The 19750-nt window shown below is 44.2% G+C and overlaps 1 protein-coding gene across 1 annotated transcript in view; it reads right to left on the bottom strand.

Moving 5' to 3' along the window:
- LOC145357057 (cryptochrome-1-like) overlaps window positions 1–19354 on the bottom strand; it is an 83759-nt gene extending 64405 nt beyond the window's left edge. The window contains exon 1 of the mRNA XM_080210129.1: window positions 19082–19354. Within this exon, the coding sequence (XP_080066255.1) occupies window positions 19082–19239 (158 nt within the window). The 5' untranslated portion in view covers window positions 19240–19354. The remainder of the gene's footprint in view (window positions 1–19081) is intronic.
- Between the last annotated feature and the right edge of the window lie 396 nt (window positions 19355–19750).

Here is a 19750-nt window from a genome sequence, read left to right on the forward strand (position 1 = left end):
ACATTAGTTGTCTGCCAGGTAAAACTATTAATACTACTTGGAAAGGCTCCGATGCATAAAAGAACTTACATAAGCAGCAAGCCTTACATTCAGTGTGACTTTATAATTAAGACTAAAATTACCCATGTCAACTAATTATTTCTTCTACCCTCATTACCTCATAATTCAACTTAGTCTTCACCACAAAGCACTTTAAAGATTCATTAAAATATTTTCTCTAATATACAAACCTGTTTTTGCTCTCTGATTTTGTATTTATTAAATTTTATTTTTTATGTCCAGCTTATTCCACAGAACATTTTTTAAAATTATATGGCAACCCATTAAACTAGTAATGCAAGAGTCCATACAATGGGAAAAGGGTAACTATTTTTGCCTCCTGAACCTTTCCGGAATTCAATGAGATCATGACTGATCTACACACTAACTCTTTTCTACTATATCAGTCAACTGAAATGTTGGGACTGTTTTGACTGGTCAGTTTAAGGGGTGTGTTTGTGGCTGGTTTATTAGGTGGGCAGTGCCTTGTGAATGGTGGAGGCCCATGGGCACAGAGGGGACTGGAGTGCATGACACACATGCTGCCAACGGTTGGTGATGACAGGCTGGGGTAGAAAAAAAGGAAGATAACAGAAGCTGAATAACAAACGTTACCCTGGCTGGAAAGAATTTTTCTCTGTGAGGGAGCAACGAAGAAAGAATGGAATGGGGATGGCTTGACAGGGATGAATGGGCAACATGGTGGCACAGTGGTTAGCACTGCTGCCTCATAGCTCCAGGGACTTGAATTCAATTCCCGGCTTGGGTCCCTGCCTGTGCAGAGTTTGCACGCTATCCCCATGTCTGCATGGGTTTCTTCCGGGTGCTTCGGTTTCCTCCCACAGTCCGAAAGATGTGCTAGTTAGGTGCACTGGCCATACTAAATTCTCTCTGGAACAGGCACCGAGTGTGGTGAATAGAGGATCTTCACATAACTTCACTACAATGTTAATGTAAGCCTCTCTGAGACACTAATAAATAAACTTTAAAAGGAATGGTAAGGGGATGGATGAGATGATGGAATTGGTTAAGCACAGCAAAATGGCAGAGACAATTATTTGATTACAGTTGAAAAAAGAAATGTTGGTGGAGCTTTTTGTCTTGCACTCATATGACAATTCACAAGAGTACCAAATTGTAAAGGAACAACAATTTATACATCATACTGTGCACAATATTCCTGGTATGGTCTAATCAGATCTTTGCATAGCTGAAGCATGACTTGCATCCACTTGTACTTCAGACCTTATAGGTATTACAGGAATTGATTTCTTTTTACACTGGTTCATGATGTTTTAATTATCTATGTGCCCATGTCTCTTTGCTACTCCACTGTTTCTGACTTTTACCAGTTAGGAAATACTCATTTAGTAGTAAGCTACTCAATCATCTAAATGGTGCCTTAGCACAGGACAGTGTCAGGGACCCAGCAAATGCAGCGACACTTCAAACCCTGCAATTTGCCATTGAGAGGTTTGCATGCTTCTAAGGTGAGTGTATTATTTTAAGCTCTGCTACATTCAAACTTTGGCACTAATCAGAGGTGGCATTCTTTTTTAACCTGAACAAGTTAACCGCTTATTTGCATGGAGGAGTTGTCTAGTTGTTGCATATTTCCCTGCAAAGATATTTGCGCTGTTGATGAGCGAAGAGAGAGGGAGGGGAGAAGGGCAAACCAACCCCTAGATTCAACAAGGACCCTCTCAGAACCCTCTTATTTATAGTATCCACTAATATGAGAAATTGATGCCTGGTGAGAAGAGAAAGCTGAGGCAGACACGTGCAGCCTAGAAGGAGGTGGCCTTGGAGGTCAGCAGTATTGAGTTGGTGAAAAGGAAATAGTCCCAATGCCAGAAATGCAGAATGACCTAACGAGGTTGGCTAGGGGAAGTTAAGACCTCAGTATGTGCAATCTTGTGCCAATGTGCTGCAGAGAATGCTCGTAAATCCAGGAGGAAAGTCAATTTGGCTGGAGATTAAAGGTGTTAGCAATGATTCAAGAAGCACATAGATATATTCATGAATGACATTGTATATTAAAAGCTTCAGTCCAGTTGTAGGATTGGTGGTTGGCAGAATGAACATATGGAAGAACAGCATCCAGGCTGGCACGCATGCAGCTAATAATGAATGCATGCCATTAAATCATCTGAAAATGCAAAAGTACACTCTTACACAGCTTTTGAAGAGAAGCAAGACCACAATGCCCGTCTCTCTTTGATGTTTTATAGCCCTGGAAGATAGCCAGGATCAAAATATAGCATCCAGCAGAGCTCTCAACAACTGAAAACAGATCTCTAATTCATATGATTTAAAAATGGATAAACTGTTCATTCAAATGAGCATTCCCAATAATAAAAATTTACTAAGTGATAAGTTCAGCTTTGGCTTTTAAAGCAGCTCTAACAAACTGCCTCTTAATGAAACTGGAACTACACATGGCATGAATCCGATTTGAATGTCTTGGTATAGTGGTCGCACCTTATTATGGCAAACAATTGGGTCATTAACAATCTTAATTGCACAATTATTTTGTATTTACATATTGTGGCTAGAGTTCATATAGTAATGCCCAACCACCTGACGTATTAAACAAAAGTAGTGTAATGACACCAGGAATGCCACCTGATGTCATCATGCCCATTTATTCTTCCTACACTTTATTCATTAAATATCTAAAAAAATTACAAAACATTTTGAAATGTTCAATACATAAAATGAAATGAATTCTAATTTTCTACCTGATCATGTTGCACTTGGAGGTGCTTCAATACAATTGTGCCTATGTAATATTTACTATATACATACAATGTGAGTCATACAGCCTCTCAGTGTACCATGGATGAAATATCTGAGAGATCGACCTTTCCCCCATTGCATCTCTGTGGCAGCTGACCTGGGCTTAAAGGTATCCCTCACCAAGTAGTCCTGGATCTATCACGTCAGTCTGCAACACTGTTCGCATGGAGAACCAAGAAGTTTCAGGCAGACCAAAAAGTGTATCTCTCCCACTGATCTTATCTTGTTTCACCCATCAAAAGGCTTGTCCAGTTTGCTGTAGAGTCTCTGTCTCATCATATTGAAATCACGCTTGCTGAAATCTAGAACCTTAATAGCTGTTCTTCATTTTGCTCCCTCAAACACTACATTGAATCTGATCATATTATGGTGGTGAGCAGATAAATGTCCACACTTCCATTATGCTGTTAACTAAATCTGGCTCATTTCGCAATACAAAATCTAACATGGCATACTCCCTTGATAGCTCAAAAACATGTTATTGCAAAAAACCCAACTGGACACAGTGAAGACATTAACTACTTTTCTAAAATGTGTTAAGCCCCTTGTCGCAATCTATAGGAAAGTTAAAATCTCCCATTAAAATCATTGTTTTTGCCAAACGTTTGTCTAATGTCTGCATTTGCCACTTCATAGCTGCCACCAATGAGCTTATCCACAACTCATACTCCTGTTTTAAATCATCTTAATTCTACCCATAAAGACTCCACTATCTGCTTATCACTCAATGTATTTTTCCGATCATTAGTAATTGCATCATCAATCACTAAGGCTACATTTTCTCCTTTATCAGTTTTCCTATTTTCTGGTATGTTTAGTTCCCATTCCCAATTGTCCACTACCATTTTTCAGTACAACAACAGCTACCATCACATACCATCCAAATAGATTTGCTTCTGCATTTCAATTAATTTGCTCCTTATGCTCAATTAGTTTGTATATAATAAACACTTATTTGGGCTACAAACCTGTCCTACAGCTGTATTGTTTTACTCGTGCTTCTTCTTTCTTTCTTCTGGTTTAATCTTTGCCAGTGTCCTCAGTTAAGAGTACATTTTTAGAATGATAAAATCAGAACCCAACATATGTCAAAATAATGCCTGAATTTTCCCAGCCCCATCTTCAACTCCCAATGGAGGAAGTAGAGAGGGGACTGGAAATGGTCTGGTCCTCAGCTGTGAATGTTACTCCCTGAGCCTCACCTGCGTGCTCCCAGGAGAAACCAGGCAGGTGGCACCAGCCGGCTTGATGGAATGATCCCATAACGTAGCTAAGTGGATAGGAGAAGCTTCAAGTCATGTTCATCCTGGTCTAATCAAAGGAACATTAAATATTTTGAGCTCTGTTTGGCCAAACTGCTGGTGTTGAAGTACATAGCAGGAAAGGATTCCAAGCCATCAAAAATATTTTCATTTAGGAGGATGACCGTTCAAGATTGACACTACTAGTAAAATAAATTCCAAATCAATTAAATTATGAGTGCAATTTGTCAAGCACTTCATAACTTCATAAATCAACATTATATAATCTCCTTATGCTGACTGAATCACTACCTTACTTTCAACTTGTTAGTAACTTAGACCAGGAGTGCCAGATGGAATAAAATGATTTTTCTATTTATCAATGATATTCCAGTGCTTTCAATGTCTCAAATTGTTCAATAAACAAAATACTTGATTTGATTTGTCACATGTATTAGTATAAAGTGAAAAGAATTGTTTCTTACACACTATACAAAGTATACTGTTCATAGAGAAGGACAAACGTAGAGTGCAAAACGTAGCGTTATAGTCAAAGCTAGGCTATAGAGAAAGATCAACTTAATGTGAGGCAGGTCCATTCAGAAGTCTGATGGCAGCAGGGAAGAAGCTGTTCTTGAGTCAGTTGGTACGTGTCCTCAGACTTTTGTACCTTTTTCATGACAGAAGAAGATGGAAGAGAATGTGTCCAGTGCACGTGGGTCCTTAATTATGCTGGCTGCTTTTCTGAGGCAGTGAGAAATGTAGACAGTGTCAATGAGTGGGAGGCCGGTTTGAGTGATGCACTTTCATGAGCCTTTGTAGTTTCTTGTGGTCTTGGACAGAACAGGAGCCATATCAAGCTGTGATATAATCGGAAAGAATGCTCTCTGTGGCACATCTGTAAAAATTGGTGAAAGTCGTTGCAGATATGTGAAATTTCCTCAGTCTTTTGTGAAACTAGAGGCATTGGTGGGTCTCCTTAACTATGGTGTCAGCATGAGAGAACCAGGGCAGGTTATTGGTGATTTAGACACCCAGAAACTTGAAACTCTTAACCATTTCTACTTCATCCCATTGATGCAGACAGGGGCATGTCCTCCACTATACTTCCTAAAGTGGATGCCTATCTCCATCGTTTTGTTGACATTGAAGGAGAGATTGTTGTCGTTGCACCAATTCTTCTCTCTCTTTCTTGTACTCCGTCTTGTCATTATTGAGATCCAACCCACTATGGTAGTGTCACGGCAAATTTGAAAATTGAGTTGGTGGGAAATTTGGCCACATAGTCATCATTGTACAAGGACGATAGTAATGGGCTGAGGACACAGCCTTCTTGGGCACTGGTATTGAGGATGATCGTGGAGGGGGTGTTGTTGCGTTATTGATTGCAGTCTGTGGGTTAGGAAGTTCAGGATCCAATCGCAGAGAGACAAGCTGAGCCCCAGGCCACGGAGTTTGGAGATGAGTTTTGTGGGAACCATGCTGTTGAAGGCTGAACTATAGTCAATAATTAGATGTCTGAAACAGGTGTCTTTGTTATCTATGTGTTCCAGAGCTGAGTGCAGGGCCAGGGAGATGACGTCTGCTGTGGACCTGTTGTGGTGGCAGACAATCTGGTAGGCTGGAATTGGTTCCTGCCATGACTAACCTTTTGAAGCACTTCATAATGATGAATATCACAGCCACCACTTGATAGTCATTAAAGCACGCTCCCTGGTTTTTATTTGGTACCAGGATGGTAGTGGTGCAGATGTTGAAACAAGAGCATATCAGTTTGGAAAAACTCAGCAGCTCTGCCAACGTCCATTGGGAGAGAAACAGTTCACTTTGAGTCATAGACCCTTTGTAGTAACTGAAAAAAAAATTCCAATGAATTGTTCATGACTCAAAATGTTAACTGTGTTTCTCTCCTGGGGCTGCTGAGATTTTCCAGCATCCTCTGTTCTTGTCTCAAATTGTTCATTTCAACTTCTAAAGTTACACATCCTGGTCACCTTCTCACTTTTTTTTAAGCAGTTAGAATGTTCTTTCTGTATGATAAAGTATTTTAGTACTTCCAAATGCTTTTGTTATTGTGCTATATTTTGCAGTGTTGTTCAGATGGATTAGTGATTGAAAATACATTTTGAAACAGCTATCAGCACTTAGAAGCACTCACAAGATTATAGCTGTATTAATTCAGCCATGAATTACAATCTATGCACTTGATCAATGGATTTTCCAAGGAAAAGCAAAAGTAGGTTGATGTATATTGAGAATAACAGATGTCCCAAAATTATAAACTGAATAGGTTTCCTGTATTTCTCACAGTGGCTTGGATCAAATGGTGAAGAAATTTGATGAGAGTGCAAATTGGGGACACAGGTTGGATCAGCTGAATAAAGGAGTTGAAGGGTTTGAGGAAGACATGCATAGTGTTGGAACATCTGCTTCTGTTATCTTGGTGATAGCATGAGTCAGGAGATTGCAGGGCCAACCTCCCTTTGGTTTTGAGCATATGATCCAGGTTTTCAAAGTTTTGCAAAGAAATTTGCTGCAAGTGCCAAAGATTGGTTTAACATCCCATCTGAAAGACACAAAGCTTCATCTGCTAATTTGTAAAAGAATATCATGGCACTACTTGAGAAACAGAAGGAATTCTCCTAGTGCTTTGGCTAAACTTTATACCATCAACAAAAGCATTAGAAATAGTGTGTCCAATCAGGAATGCCAATACAGTTGACATATTCAGAGGGAAATTGGATTGCAATATTTTTTCACATTGCAGTAGTGTTAGTACTTCAGAACACTTTATTGGTAATTAAATACTTTGGAACCTCCTAGGGAGATGAAATACTTCATATAAAATGCAAGTTCTTTCAAGCTACCTATGTATCACAATGTTTTGGATGAGTTAAAATCACTTTCATTTCTGCTTTGCGAATGAGATTTATGCTGGGATTGAGTGGCTCAAGGAATAGGAACGTCACTCAGCTATGTCTCAAGGATCTGAGACAAAAGAGGCGATCTTACCATTGTGCACTGATGGCCTATGGGGCAAGCACAGTAAGAAGTCTCACAACACCAGGTTAAAGTCCAAGTGGTTTATTTGATAGATCAAGCCACAAGCTTTCAGAGCACTGTTCCTTCATCGGGTGAGTGGGAGTTCTGTTCACAAACAGGGCATATAAAGATACAAAGTCAATTTACAAAATAATGGTTGGAATACGAGTCTTTACAGGTAATCAAGTCTTAAAGGTACGGACAATGTGAGTGGAGAGAGGGTTAAGCATAGATTAAAGAGGTGTGTATTGTCTCCAGCCAGGACAGTTAGTGAGATTTTGCAAGCCCATGCAAGTTGTGGGGGTTACAGACAGTGTGACATGAACACAAGATCCCAGTTGAGACCATCCTCATGTGTGCGGAACTTGGCTATCAGTTTCTGCTCAGCGATTCTGTGTTGTCATGTGTCGTAAAGGCCACCTTGGGAGAACATCTGTGTTGATATGCGTGATCTTCTTGGAGATCCTCTCCACTTGGAGCCAGCAATTTGCATCTATGGGGCAGGTAGTTAGATCACAAAGAGCTGAGAAATCTGGTTTGTTCCTGACTTCTTACCTCTTGCGTTTTACTGACACAAGATATCCAGCACATTCAACCTAGTGCCCAGAAAGGTAAAACCTAATTTAAAAGAATTTGTGAACCCGAGACAGAATCACTGGGCTCACTTGCCTCAGACACCATGCCGGAGAAAGTCCTTTGATATGGTTCGCCCATCAACAGCAATCAGACATGGTGGCCTCGCAAGCAGAGCTAGAGGCCATTTAGCCACCCCAACCTCACCACCCCTAGGAGGTCGGGAGGGGGTGAAAGGGGTGTACTCTTGGACAGTGCCAGCCTGTGCACTCTGCACAGCCATTAGCTGTGGGGGGTGGGCATACTCATGATCATTCCAGGCTGGGGGAAGGGGGGTGGGGGGAATTCATGATCAGCTGTGGGACCCTAAGGTAATACGGGCGAGAGGCCAAGTTTCGGTCACAGAGACCGGCTGATAGCAGCAGAGTCACTGACAGTTCTCTGTTGCTCTCAGAGCACAAAACCTGCACATGCAGAATGGTGCACTGTGCTGCTACCAGTCGGCTTTCAGGCCATCTAGGCCCACTCTCCCTACTGGCAAGAAACAGATTGAGATCTTTTTTTTAAAAAAAATCTTAGAGTGTATAAAATCCGGCTGCTGGTCTTCCCAAAATAACAGATCTGAAACTCTCCCATTTTTATGCTCATTCTGGACTTAGACGTTTTTTGGTAAGATCAACCGCATATTGTTCACAGTAATAAGATTCAAGAACTTAAGTGAACCATATAACCATAATTCCATGTGGTTTTGATTCTTTATTGAGTTCACATTTCAAAATAAGAAATCAGGAACAACATTTCACAATTGCAATTTGTTAACAGAAAAATTCAAGACACTTTACTCAAGATACTTAACCCAATTCTATGTCTCATGTTGATGCATAATATTACTAAATAAGGGGGGGCAATGCTGTACTAGTATTGTTGTCGGACTAGCAACTGAGAGACTCAGAGTAATGCTCTGGGAGATCCAGGTTCAAATCCCTTCACAGCAGAAGTTGAAATTTAAATTCAATAAAATCTTGAATTAAAAGTCTAATAGCGACCATGAAATCATTGTCGATTGTTGTAAAAACCCACCTGGTTCATTACTGTCCTTTAGGGAAGGATATCTACTGTTCTTACCTGGTCTGGCCTAAGTATGATTCTGGACTCATAGCAATGTGGTTGACTCTTACATGCCTTCTGAAGTGGACTCAGTTCAAGGCCAATTAGGGATGGGGAACAAATGTTGGCCCAACCAACAATGCCCACATTCCATGGATGACCAAAAATACTAAATAATACATCACAGCACAAAGCACTCATCTCTTCAACAATTCTGTTACCATGGTTACGTGGTTCATTCTTCGGATAATGAGACACAACAAATAGAACCTTGGGTCTTCTGTTTAAATACATCATATCATTTCTCCTCTAATCTTGAATGAATTAAACAATCGTGTTTTTCATAAATATATTATGCAACAATCCCAGTTGAACATGAACAGGTTCCACATGATGGCCAGTTCAGGATATTGTCACAATTCTGTTCGTTTGGAGTGAATCGTGCTGTAAAACATTAAAGCGTAATTAAAACAATAGTGATTTTCATGCAACAAAGCATGCAACTTTGGAATCATAGGAGGTAGAACGATGTGGGAGAATAATTATGCCAGACAGCCTTTGAGGAAGCTGGGCAAAGAATTCCATAGGGCAACTGCACTGCACAATGACCAAACATGCAGACGACTATGAATGCGAGGGAGGAAAAGCATGATGCGCTTGAATATGAAGAGTGGGAAGGTCAGTATAGTACATCGAGTGAATTACACTGCAATGTGAAATGGACATGCTGGAGGCAGGGAGAAAATAGCACCGAGGCTGGGGCGATCGGTTTTCAGGATTTAGTATGGTCGTGGGATATAAATGGACAAAGGTCAGGGTGAGTTGAAGAGAAGGTTTGACATGAAATATGTACATCATAAATATAATCTGTAATTCTCAGTGTGGTGAGGCATATTATACATTGTCAGTAGCTTATCTATAGCACACATGTAATGTATGTTTACATATTTTATAGAATATATTTTTGAGCAAAAATATAGTCAATTAATATAGTCAATTAGAGCAGCACAGTGGCATATTATTTAGTACTGCTGCCTTTCTGCCTCAGGGACTTGGCCTCAATTCCGACCTCAGGTGACCGGTTGGAGTGTTTAAATGGGTTTCTTCGGGTGATCCGGTTTCCTCCCACAGTCCAAAGATGCGCTGACAGGGGGACGAGCAGGGTAAACACGTGGGGATAAGGCCTGGGCGGGATTGCTGTCGGTGCGGACCCCATGGTCTCCTTTTGACTGTAGGGATTTGATGATTGACTTTGGCGGGTACTAGTCAGTTGTCGAAGTTCCTGGTGTTTTTTGGTAAGTGGCTTGCTGCTTCTGAATGATAAACAGTTATTTTTTTAAATTGTAGCCAGAAATTAAACACGGATTCAGATCAGAGCCCAGCTAAAGTTTTAAGTTTATTTATTAGTCAGAAGTAAGGCTTACATTAACACTGCAATGAAGTTACAGTGAAATTCCCCAAGTCGCCATACTCCAGGTACACTGAGACAGAAGTTAGCATATCCAATGCACCTAGCCAACACATCTTTCGGACATGCTTTCAAAAGCTGCGTTAACAGGTCATCTCCCTTAACCACGCCAGAATCCCGATCTCCAATCATGCTCCCCTGCTGAGTTGCCTGTTGGATCAACTTTGGCCATACATGATCAGTAATTCTGGCAGCTAAATGAATGATTTTTTTTTAAATCGTGTTCAACTTTGTGATTAAATGACCTACTTTCGTTAAAAATAGCTGACAAATAACTAATTTGACACGAACATTGAAACTACATAGAAGTGACATTTAACAAATCGCTGTGCTATTGACGTAACCAGCGCCACAGGTCACTGTGTAGATGGATTTGCGTCACAGATTCACTTAAGACGGCCCAGATCAGACTCCAAATGAAATTATTTTCCACTGATGTATCCTAGCACACAAGGCAATTTAGCTAAATTGCACTAAAAATCATAAACTGAATTAAAGGCGGCACAAGAACGGTTTACAATTTGACTGACTGCGTTACATTTAGCATTCTGAACCTTTGCGTCAAGGAGTGCGTGACATGAAAACCTACAATGATATTTATGCCCACTGCCAATGCTCCTGTGGTAGTACTGTTCATTTTAAATCAGATAGTAGACTTTTTAAAATCACTGCAACTTAATGCCATATAAAAGGAGAACATTTATTTTCCACTGAAGTCGAGATCAGAAAGGCTAAATATTCAAGCAGTCAGAGGCTTGAAGATAATAGAGTTCGTTGGTTAGGTTGGAAACGGACTGATCCTTATAACTTGGTTAATATTTTGGGTTGGCGATTTGGGTTGGTGGGGGTGCGGGTGGGTGAGGAGGGGGGGCGGTGGTAAGGTGCTCTTGCGGAGTGATGGTGTAAACTTGATGGGTCGAATAGTCCACTCCTGCGCTGTAGGGATTCTATGGATATTCGCAATGACTGGCATCTTTTTTACATAAAGTTTCTGAAACCCAGCAGGATGAGGGCGGGGGAAAACCTGGGATCAGTTTATAATTAAACAGGAAGAAAATGCCTGTGTACAGAACAATGTTATAATAAACAGAAATCTCCTTTGACGCAGCCTCTCCCGGTTTCACTTGGTGGGTTTCTGTGCTGCTAACGCACCATTCTTCTGCTATGCGAAAAAGCTGCATGTTTTTATTTACACAACTGTTAAATTTCTATTCAAAGAGGTTGTAGATGAGATTTTGGGGGGGCATTAAGAATTGGCAGGGTCCTGGTCTGTTGTAATTTGAGTTGTAATTTGAGTGCTCCGCTCTGAATTAAAATATCTGCTTTATACATTGAAAAAAGACTGGACATAAAAATAAGCATCTGACAGTGCGAGAAAATATCTAAAGTGTGGCAGGTAGAATCCGCACAGTTCCGTAAAAACAAAATCGATGGCATAATTTGTAACTTAAATGACACTGCATGTTACTGTAGGGCTACCAGCAGCAACGTTCAATAGGGAGGTAGGGAGGTGTTGCTGGATGTCGAGTTTGCTGGTTACAGGAGGCTAACAGTATATACGTTAACATTTACAATGACTTTTTCACGGCGAGTTGAAAGACGAGGAGTATCCATGCAGGAATGTCAAGTCGATTGTTTTGGTGAGGCTGAACAGGTATAAGACACATGAAGGTGGACATGCTTGCTGACCAATCTCTGGACTTCAGCCAGTCTCCTACAACCAACTGAATACACCGCACCGCCCTCCCAGCCCCTCATATCGCCCAGCTACCGCCTCATGAAACTCCCGCCAGCTAATGCCTTTTTCCCGACTCTAGTCTCATGCCAAACAACTCATCTCCTTCTCTATTTATCCGACATCCACTGAATTACGGCTAACTCCTTCACCCACACCTTGATTTTTTATCCAGGTAATCTTAAGTGAAGCGTTTTAAAACAGTAATTGTAGCCCATTTTGTCGTTGTTTGCGGTGGGGTCTTTGACAGTGCAGAAGGATTTTGCAATGAAATAAATCCGAACACAGTTTGTAAAACAAGAGAAACGTTATTAAAAAGTATTTTTACAATATTAATTGATTCTTGAACAGTGAAATCACATTGTTTTCCGGGAGTTGATCAGATCAAAATCTGTTCAATACCCGGCAGATCAGATCCCGGGTCTGTCGGGAATCGAACTCGGGTCCCTGGCACTGAGGCAACTGTGCCACCCAATCATTTTATGAGTGAAGTTTCCTTTAGAGGCACTAATGAATGATTAACAAAGCAGACTGAACGATCAGCATCATTTAAACTTCATATTTAAATCGGCAATCTCATCTAAACTGGTTGCAATCCAATTCAATACCATGTTAAGGTTACACAAATTTAATGTACAATGATCAATTAAATGAAAACACAGGTAGCCAGAAGTGATTTCTGTAGGCATTTCATTCACCTCAGACACTCAGATGTTTCTAATACCGCACTGCTGGACCATACACTGTTCTCCAACCACTGAACTCCTTAGAATTGTTTGCCTAGCAGTTACTCTCCAGGTATTCGCCAGTCAATACAGTTGAAACACATCTATATTACAATTATCCAATCTGTTTTCTCCCATATTGTCCAAATGTGTGGATTTATTGCACAACAGCCATGAACTTCCTATTTTCAAAATCCATCAGAGATTTGGGAGGAGGAAAACAGTTTTTATTTAGATGGAGCAGGCAAACCTTTCATCAAGACAACTGTGTCAATTACATAGGAATAAAATCTCTCTGCTACAAAGTGGGTCAGGCTACATAAGCAGGTCCTTGAACAGATTGAACTACTATTTTACTCAGTTCCTGATTTTTTGGATTTGAAAAAGTTATTGGCTCCTTACAAAAAGGAGCTCAGCAGAAATTTATTCTGATGGTAAAGAAGGAACGTAGGAGAAGGGATAATCAGCCATGGTTATCGAAGGAAATAAAGGAGTATTAAATTAAAAGCTGATGCGTTTAGAGTGGCTAAAAGTAGTGGGCGAGTAGAAGATTGGGAGAGGTTTAAAAATCAACAAAGATTGACTAAGAAGTTGATAAAGAAAGGAAGGATAGACTATGAAGCTAAACTAGCACTAAATATAAAAAAGGACAGTAAGAGTTTTTATAAATATATAAAGAGGAGGAGGCTGGCTAGAGTGAATGTTGGACCCTTAGAGGATGAGAGGGGGGATTTAGTGGTGGGGGATGAGGAAATGGCTGAGGCCTTAAATAAGTTTTTTGCCTCGGTCTTCACAGAGGAGGACGCGAATAGTTTGCCGGGTACTAAAGATAGAAGGATGGTAGGAGTTGAGGGCCTGAATGCGATTACTGTCACTAGAGAGGCAGTGCTTGATTGACTAGCAGGACTGATGGTGGACAAGTCCCCAGGACCGGATGGAATGCATCCCAGGGTTCTGAAGGAAATGGCAGAGGTGATAGTAGATGCCTTAGTGATTATTTACCAAACTTCGCTGGATTCTGGGGAAGTGCTGGAAGATTGGAAAACGGCTAATGTTACGCCGCTGTTTAAAAAAGGTAGCAGGCAAAAGGCAGGGAATTATAGGCCAGTTAGTTTAACGTCTGTTGTTGGAAAAATGCTTGAATCCGTCATCAAAGAAGAAATAGCGAGGCACCTTGAGAAGAATTGTTTGATAGAGCAGATGCAGCATGGATTCGTTAAGGGGAAGTCGTGTCTGACAAATTTATTGGACTTCTATGAGGATGTGACTAGTGTGGTAGACAGTGGGGAACCGGTGGATGTGGCGTTTCTCGATTTTCAGAAGGCGTTTGATAAGGTGCTGCACAAAAGGTTGCTTCAGAAGGTTAGGGGGCATGGAGTTGGGGGTAAGGTGTTAGCGTGGATAGAGGATTGGTTGTCTAATAAGAGGCAGAGAGTTGGTATGAATGGGTACTATTCTGATTGGCGGTTGGTGACTAGTGGAGTGCCGCAGGGATCGGTGCTGGGGCCTCAACTATTTACCATTTATATAGATGATCTGGAGGAGGGAGCTGAGAGTAGGGTGTCGAAATTTGTTGATGACACAAAGATAAGTGGAAAAGCAAATTGTGCAGAGGGTGTGGAAAGTCTGCAGAGGGATCTAGATAGGCTGAGCGAGTGGGCGAGGACCTGGCAGGTGGAGTACAATGTTAGCAAGTGTGAGGTTATCCACTTTGGCAGGAATAATAGTAGGAGGGATTACTATTTAAAGGGCGAAAAGCTGCAGCATGCTACAGTGCAGAGGGACCTGGGGGTCCTTGTGCATGAGTCACAAAAACCCAGTCTGCAGGTGATCAAGAAGGCGAATGGGATGCTGGCCTTTACAGCGAGAGGGATAGAATATAAAAGCAGGGAGGTCTTTCTGCGACTGTACAGGGTACTGGTGAGGCTGCAGCTGGAATACTGTGTGCAGTTTTGGTCGCCGCACTTGCGCAAGGATATTTTGGCCTTGGAGGGAGTGCAGAGGAGGTTCACTCGGCTGATACCAGAGGCTGAATAGACTGGGTCTGTACTCGTTGGAGTTTAGAAGGATGAGGGGGGGATCTTATAGAGACGTATAAGATAATGAAGGGGATGGATAGGGTAGAGGTAGAGAGATTCTTCCCACTCAGAAAGGACAGCAGGACTAGAGGGCACAGCTTCAAGATAAGGAGGGGGGTGCAGTTTAGAACGGAGTTGAGGAGGAACTTCTTCACTCAAACGGTGGTGAATCTCTGGAATTCTCTGCCCGTTGAAGTGGCGGAGGCTACCTCGCTAAATATATTTAAGACACGGGTAGATAAGTTTTTGGTGGGCAAGGGAATTAACAGTTATGGGGGGAAAAGTGGGAAAGTGGAACTGAGCCACTACAGATCAGCCATGATCTTATTGAATGGCGGGGCAGGCTCGAAGGGCTAGATGGCCTACTCCTGCTCCTATTTCTTATGTTCTTATGTTCTTATTACAAAGACATTTTATCAGCACTGGGACTGTACTCTCTACACTAACATTTCCCTGGCCCGAGTCTAATCTGGTTTGCATTCATTTCAGCTCTGATGAAGGGTCATCCAGACTGGAAACATTGACTCTTGTCTCTCTCCACAGGTGCTGTCAGACCTGCTGAGATTTTCCAACATTTTCTGTTTTCTTTGCATTTATTTATGATATTTTAAAGTTAAAGGTTATTTATTAGTCACAAGTAAGGCTTACATTAACACTGCAATGAAGTTACTGTGAAATGCCCCTCTTCGCCAGACTCCGACGCTTGTTCACATCAATGCACCTAACCAGTCTTTTGAAATGTGGGAGGAAACTGCAGCAACCGAAGAAAACTGCAGCAACCGAGGGGGATTGAATATAAAAGTAGGGAGGTCTTGTTGCGGCTGTATAGGGCATTGGTGAGGCCGCAGCTGGAGTACTGTGTGCAGTTTTGAGCGCCGTACTTACGCAAGGATATTTTGGCCTTGGAGGGAGTGCAGAGGAGGTTTACTAGGCTGATACTGGAGTTGAGGGGGTTGAGCTATGAGGAGAGGCTGAATAAATTAGGCTTGCACTCGTTAGAGTTTAGAAGAATGAGGGGAGATCTCATTGAGACGTATAAGATGATGAATGGGATGGATAGGATAGAGGTGGAGAGACTCTTCCCGCTCAGAAAGGACAGTAGGACTAGGGGGCACAGCCTCAAGATAAAGGGGGGGCGGTTTAGAACGGAGTTGAGGAGGAACTTCTTCACTCAAAGGGCGGTGAATCTCTGGAATTCTCTGCCTGTTGAGGTGGTGGAGGCTGCCTCGCTAAATATTTTTAAGACGCGGGTTGATGGGTTTTTGATAAGCAAGGGGATTAAGAGTTATGGGGAGAGGGCGCGAATGTGGAACTGAGCCACGACAGATCAGCCATGATCTTATTGAATGGCGGGGCAGGCTCGAAGGGCTAGATGGCCTACTCCTGCTCCTATTTCTTATGTTCTTATGTTCTAAAACCCATGCAGACACAGGGAGAACATACAAACTCCACACAGTCAGTGACCCAAGGCGGTAATTGAACCCAGGTCCCTGGAGCTGTGAGGCAACAGTGCGAACCACTGTGCCACCCACTCATTTTATGAGTGAAATTTCCTTTAGAGGCACTAGTGATTAACTAACAAAGCAGACTGAACGATCCAGCATAACTTAAACCTCATATTTAAATTGGTAATCTCATTTGAACTGGTTGCAATCCAATTTACAAACGATTTAAATATTTTTGTGATGTGCAAAAACCCCTGTTACTTGTCAAATCACAAGTCATTGGCAGATTTTGAAATGATACCCTAGGAACCCAAGTTCAGGTGATTTATATAATAGAGAACATTGAGCCAGAATACTGGTCCATGTGCAGTAGTCAGAAAAACATTTCTTATTATCCTCCGTTTTTGAGCTGTTAACCAATCTACACATTCAATATTCTTTCAATCCCATTTTTTTTCGAAATACATTCCTTTTTCATTGAAAAAAGACACAAATCAATGTCAATCTTTTCGATGAGAATTGTATTGTTGAGTTCGCTCGCTGTTCACGTGTGAAACTCGTGCAGTGATGTCCTACTTACAGATTACATAACTGCTCCCATTACCAGCTCAGTGAGAATGTGGCTCTAGGCACGGATGGATGTTCCTGCACAGTGTTCCCCCCATCACCAACCGTTTCCCCGTCATCAGGACAAGGCCGACACGCAGTTCCTTCACCACTCCCCTGCCCAACGTCACCAGGACACTGATACTGTTCCTCCCGCGCCCCCCCCCCCCCCACTCCCGCCACCAGGACAACGCCGACACCGTTACCCCACTTCCACCACCCCCCTGTCACCAGGACAACGCCGATACCATCTCCCGCCCCCCACCACCAGTCACCAGGACAACGCCAACACCGTCTGCCCAGTCACCAGGGCAACGCCAACACCGTCTGCCCCCGTCCCGGTCACCAGGACAACGCTGACACTATACCCTCCGGGAACAAAAACAGAATAATGCTGGAAAATCTCAGGTCTGACAGCATCTGCAGTGAGAGAAAATAACTTAAAGCTTCGAGTCTAAATGACTCTTTATCAGAGCTAAGAGCAAAGAAAATCAAAAAAGATTTACACTATATGGAGGCGGGGGGGGGGGGGGGGCGCGGGTCGTGCTGTAATAGAACAAAGGGAAAGTAAATGAGGATAAAGATGGCTGAGAGAGGTGCTAACAGTGTTCATTAAGAGATCAGAATATGTGAATGGGCCGAACAGAGGTACAGATGATTAAGGGAGATAGGGGAGTTGGGGTGCAATGAGGAGAGTGGGAGAGAAAAGTGGGAAAATGGAAAAGAGAAAGAAGGATGATAAAAGTGGATGAATGAGATGAAAGGAAGAAACAGAATGAAACAAAATAAATGGAAACGGGGAGAAGGTGGAAGGAAGAGTTTGTGCTCTGAAGTTGTTGAACTGAAATGTTCAGTCCGGAAGGCTGTAAAGTGCCCAGTTGGAAGATGAGGTGCTGTTCCTCTAGGTTGTGTTGGGGCTCACTAGAACATTGCAAAGGTCAAGAATGGACATGTGGACAGGAGAGCAGGGTAGTGTGTTGAAATGGCAAACTACGGGAAGGTCTGGGTCCTGCTTATGGACAAAATGCAAGCAAAGTGGTCACCCAGCCTATGTTGGACTCCAGTCACCAGGAGAACACGGTCGCTGGGGCAATGCTGACATCGTTCCCCCCTCCTTTGCCGGGGCAATACCAACACTGTGCCCCCCATCACCTGGGCAGCAACGACACCGTGCCCCCTGTCACCAGGGCACGCCGACACCGTTCAGCCCGTCACCGGGGCAACGCCAACATCGTTCACCCCGTCACCTGGGCAACGCCGACACGGTTCCCTCCCCGTCACCGGGGCAACGCTGACACTGTTCTCCCCCGTCATCAGGGCAACGCCGGCAAAGTACCCCCCCCCCCCCCCCCGCCATCACCGCGCAATACCGACATCGTGCCTCCCATCACCAGGGCAATGCCGACACCGGTCCTTCCCATCACTGGGGCAATGCCAACACCGGTCCTTCCCATCACCAGGACAGCGCCGACACCGGTCCCCCCATCACTGGGGCAAGGCCAACACCGATCATCCGTCGACACCATTCTCCTGTCGCCGGGGCAATGCCGAGCCCATTCACCCAGTCGCCGGGCAACGCTGACACCGCTCTCCCCGCCCCCGGGGCAACGTCGACATCGTTCCCCCGTCGCTGGGCAACGCCGACACCGGTCCTCCCCGTCACCGGGGCAACGCCGACATCGGTCCTCCCCGTCACCGGGGCAACGCCGACATCGGTCCTCCCCGTCACCGGGGCAACGCCGACATCGGTCCTCTCCGTCACCGGGGCAACGCCGACATCGGTCCTCTCCGTCACCGGGGCAACGCCAAGACCGGTCCTCCCCGTCACTGGGACAACGCCAAGACCGGTCCTCCCCGTCACTGGGACAGTGCTGACACCGTTCCCCACCCCCCCGTCACCGGGGCATCGCTGACACCGTTCCCCTTGTCACCGGGTCATCGCTGACACCGTTCCCCTTGTCACCGGGGCATCGCTGACACCGTTCCCCTTGTCACCGGGTCAATGCTGAAACTGTTCCCCCATTATCCGGGCAACACCGACACCGTTCCCCCGTCATCGGGGCAGCGCCGACCTCGTTTCCCCCATCACCGTGACAACGTCAGCGCCGATCACCGTCACCATGACAACACCGACACCGTTTCCCCGTCACCAGGACTGTTCGGACACTGTCCACCCCTCACCAGGACAATTCGGACAACTGGGACACTGTCCCCCTTTCTTACCTCCAGCGGTTCACACCAACGTTGGACGAACCGGCAAACCAAGGATCGAGGATGTAGACGCAGTGGATGGTGTTGGCACCCCGCAGAGCCTCTCTGAGCGCGGGATTATCATGCAGCCGGAGTCCCTTGCGGAACCAGTGGATGGAGTGTGTCTCCATGTCAATGCGGAGCAGTGACAGAGACAGCACTAACACTAGCGGCGGCAGCAGCACAGCGCCATTCCCGCTCCGCGCTCCGTATTAGCTAACTGTCAGCCTGCCCTCGCGCCGCGCCAGTTACCCTGCCCCACACAGAGCGCGAGCCTCGCCCTCCCCTGCTCCCATTGGACAGCGCTACCAGCCCCGCCCACTTAACCTCCTCTCATTGGACTGTGCTGCCAGCCACGCCCATATCCTCCTCCCATTGGTCAACATTGCCAGCCCCGCCCCCTTACCATCCTCCCATTGGACAGTTCTGCCGGTCCCGCCCCATACCCTCCTCCCATTGGACACTGCGGCCAGCTCCGTCCCTGTACCCTCCTCGCATCGGACAGTGTCGCCGGCCAAGTCCTTACTCTACTCTGATTGGACAGCACTGGCGAGCCCCCCCCTTACTCTGCTCTGATTGGACAGCGCGAACGAGTCCCGCCCCTTTCCCTGCTCTGATTGGACAGTGTCCCAAGTACCGCCC

Source organism: Carcharhinus amblyrhynchos, chromosome 22 (assembly GCF_965287045.1).
Source record: "Carcharhinus amblyrhynchos chromosome 22, sCarAmb.v2.hapA, whole genome shotgun sequence".
In the NCBI taxonomy this organism is placed as follows: Eukaryota; Metazoa; Chordata; class Chondrichthyes; order Carcharhiniformes; family Carcharhinidae; genus Carcharhinus; species Carcharhinus amblyrhynchos.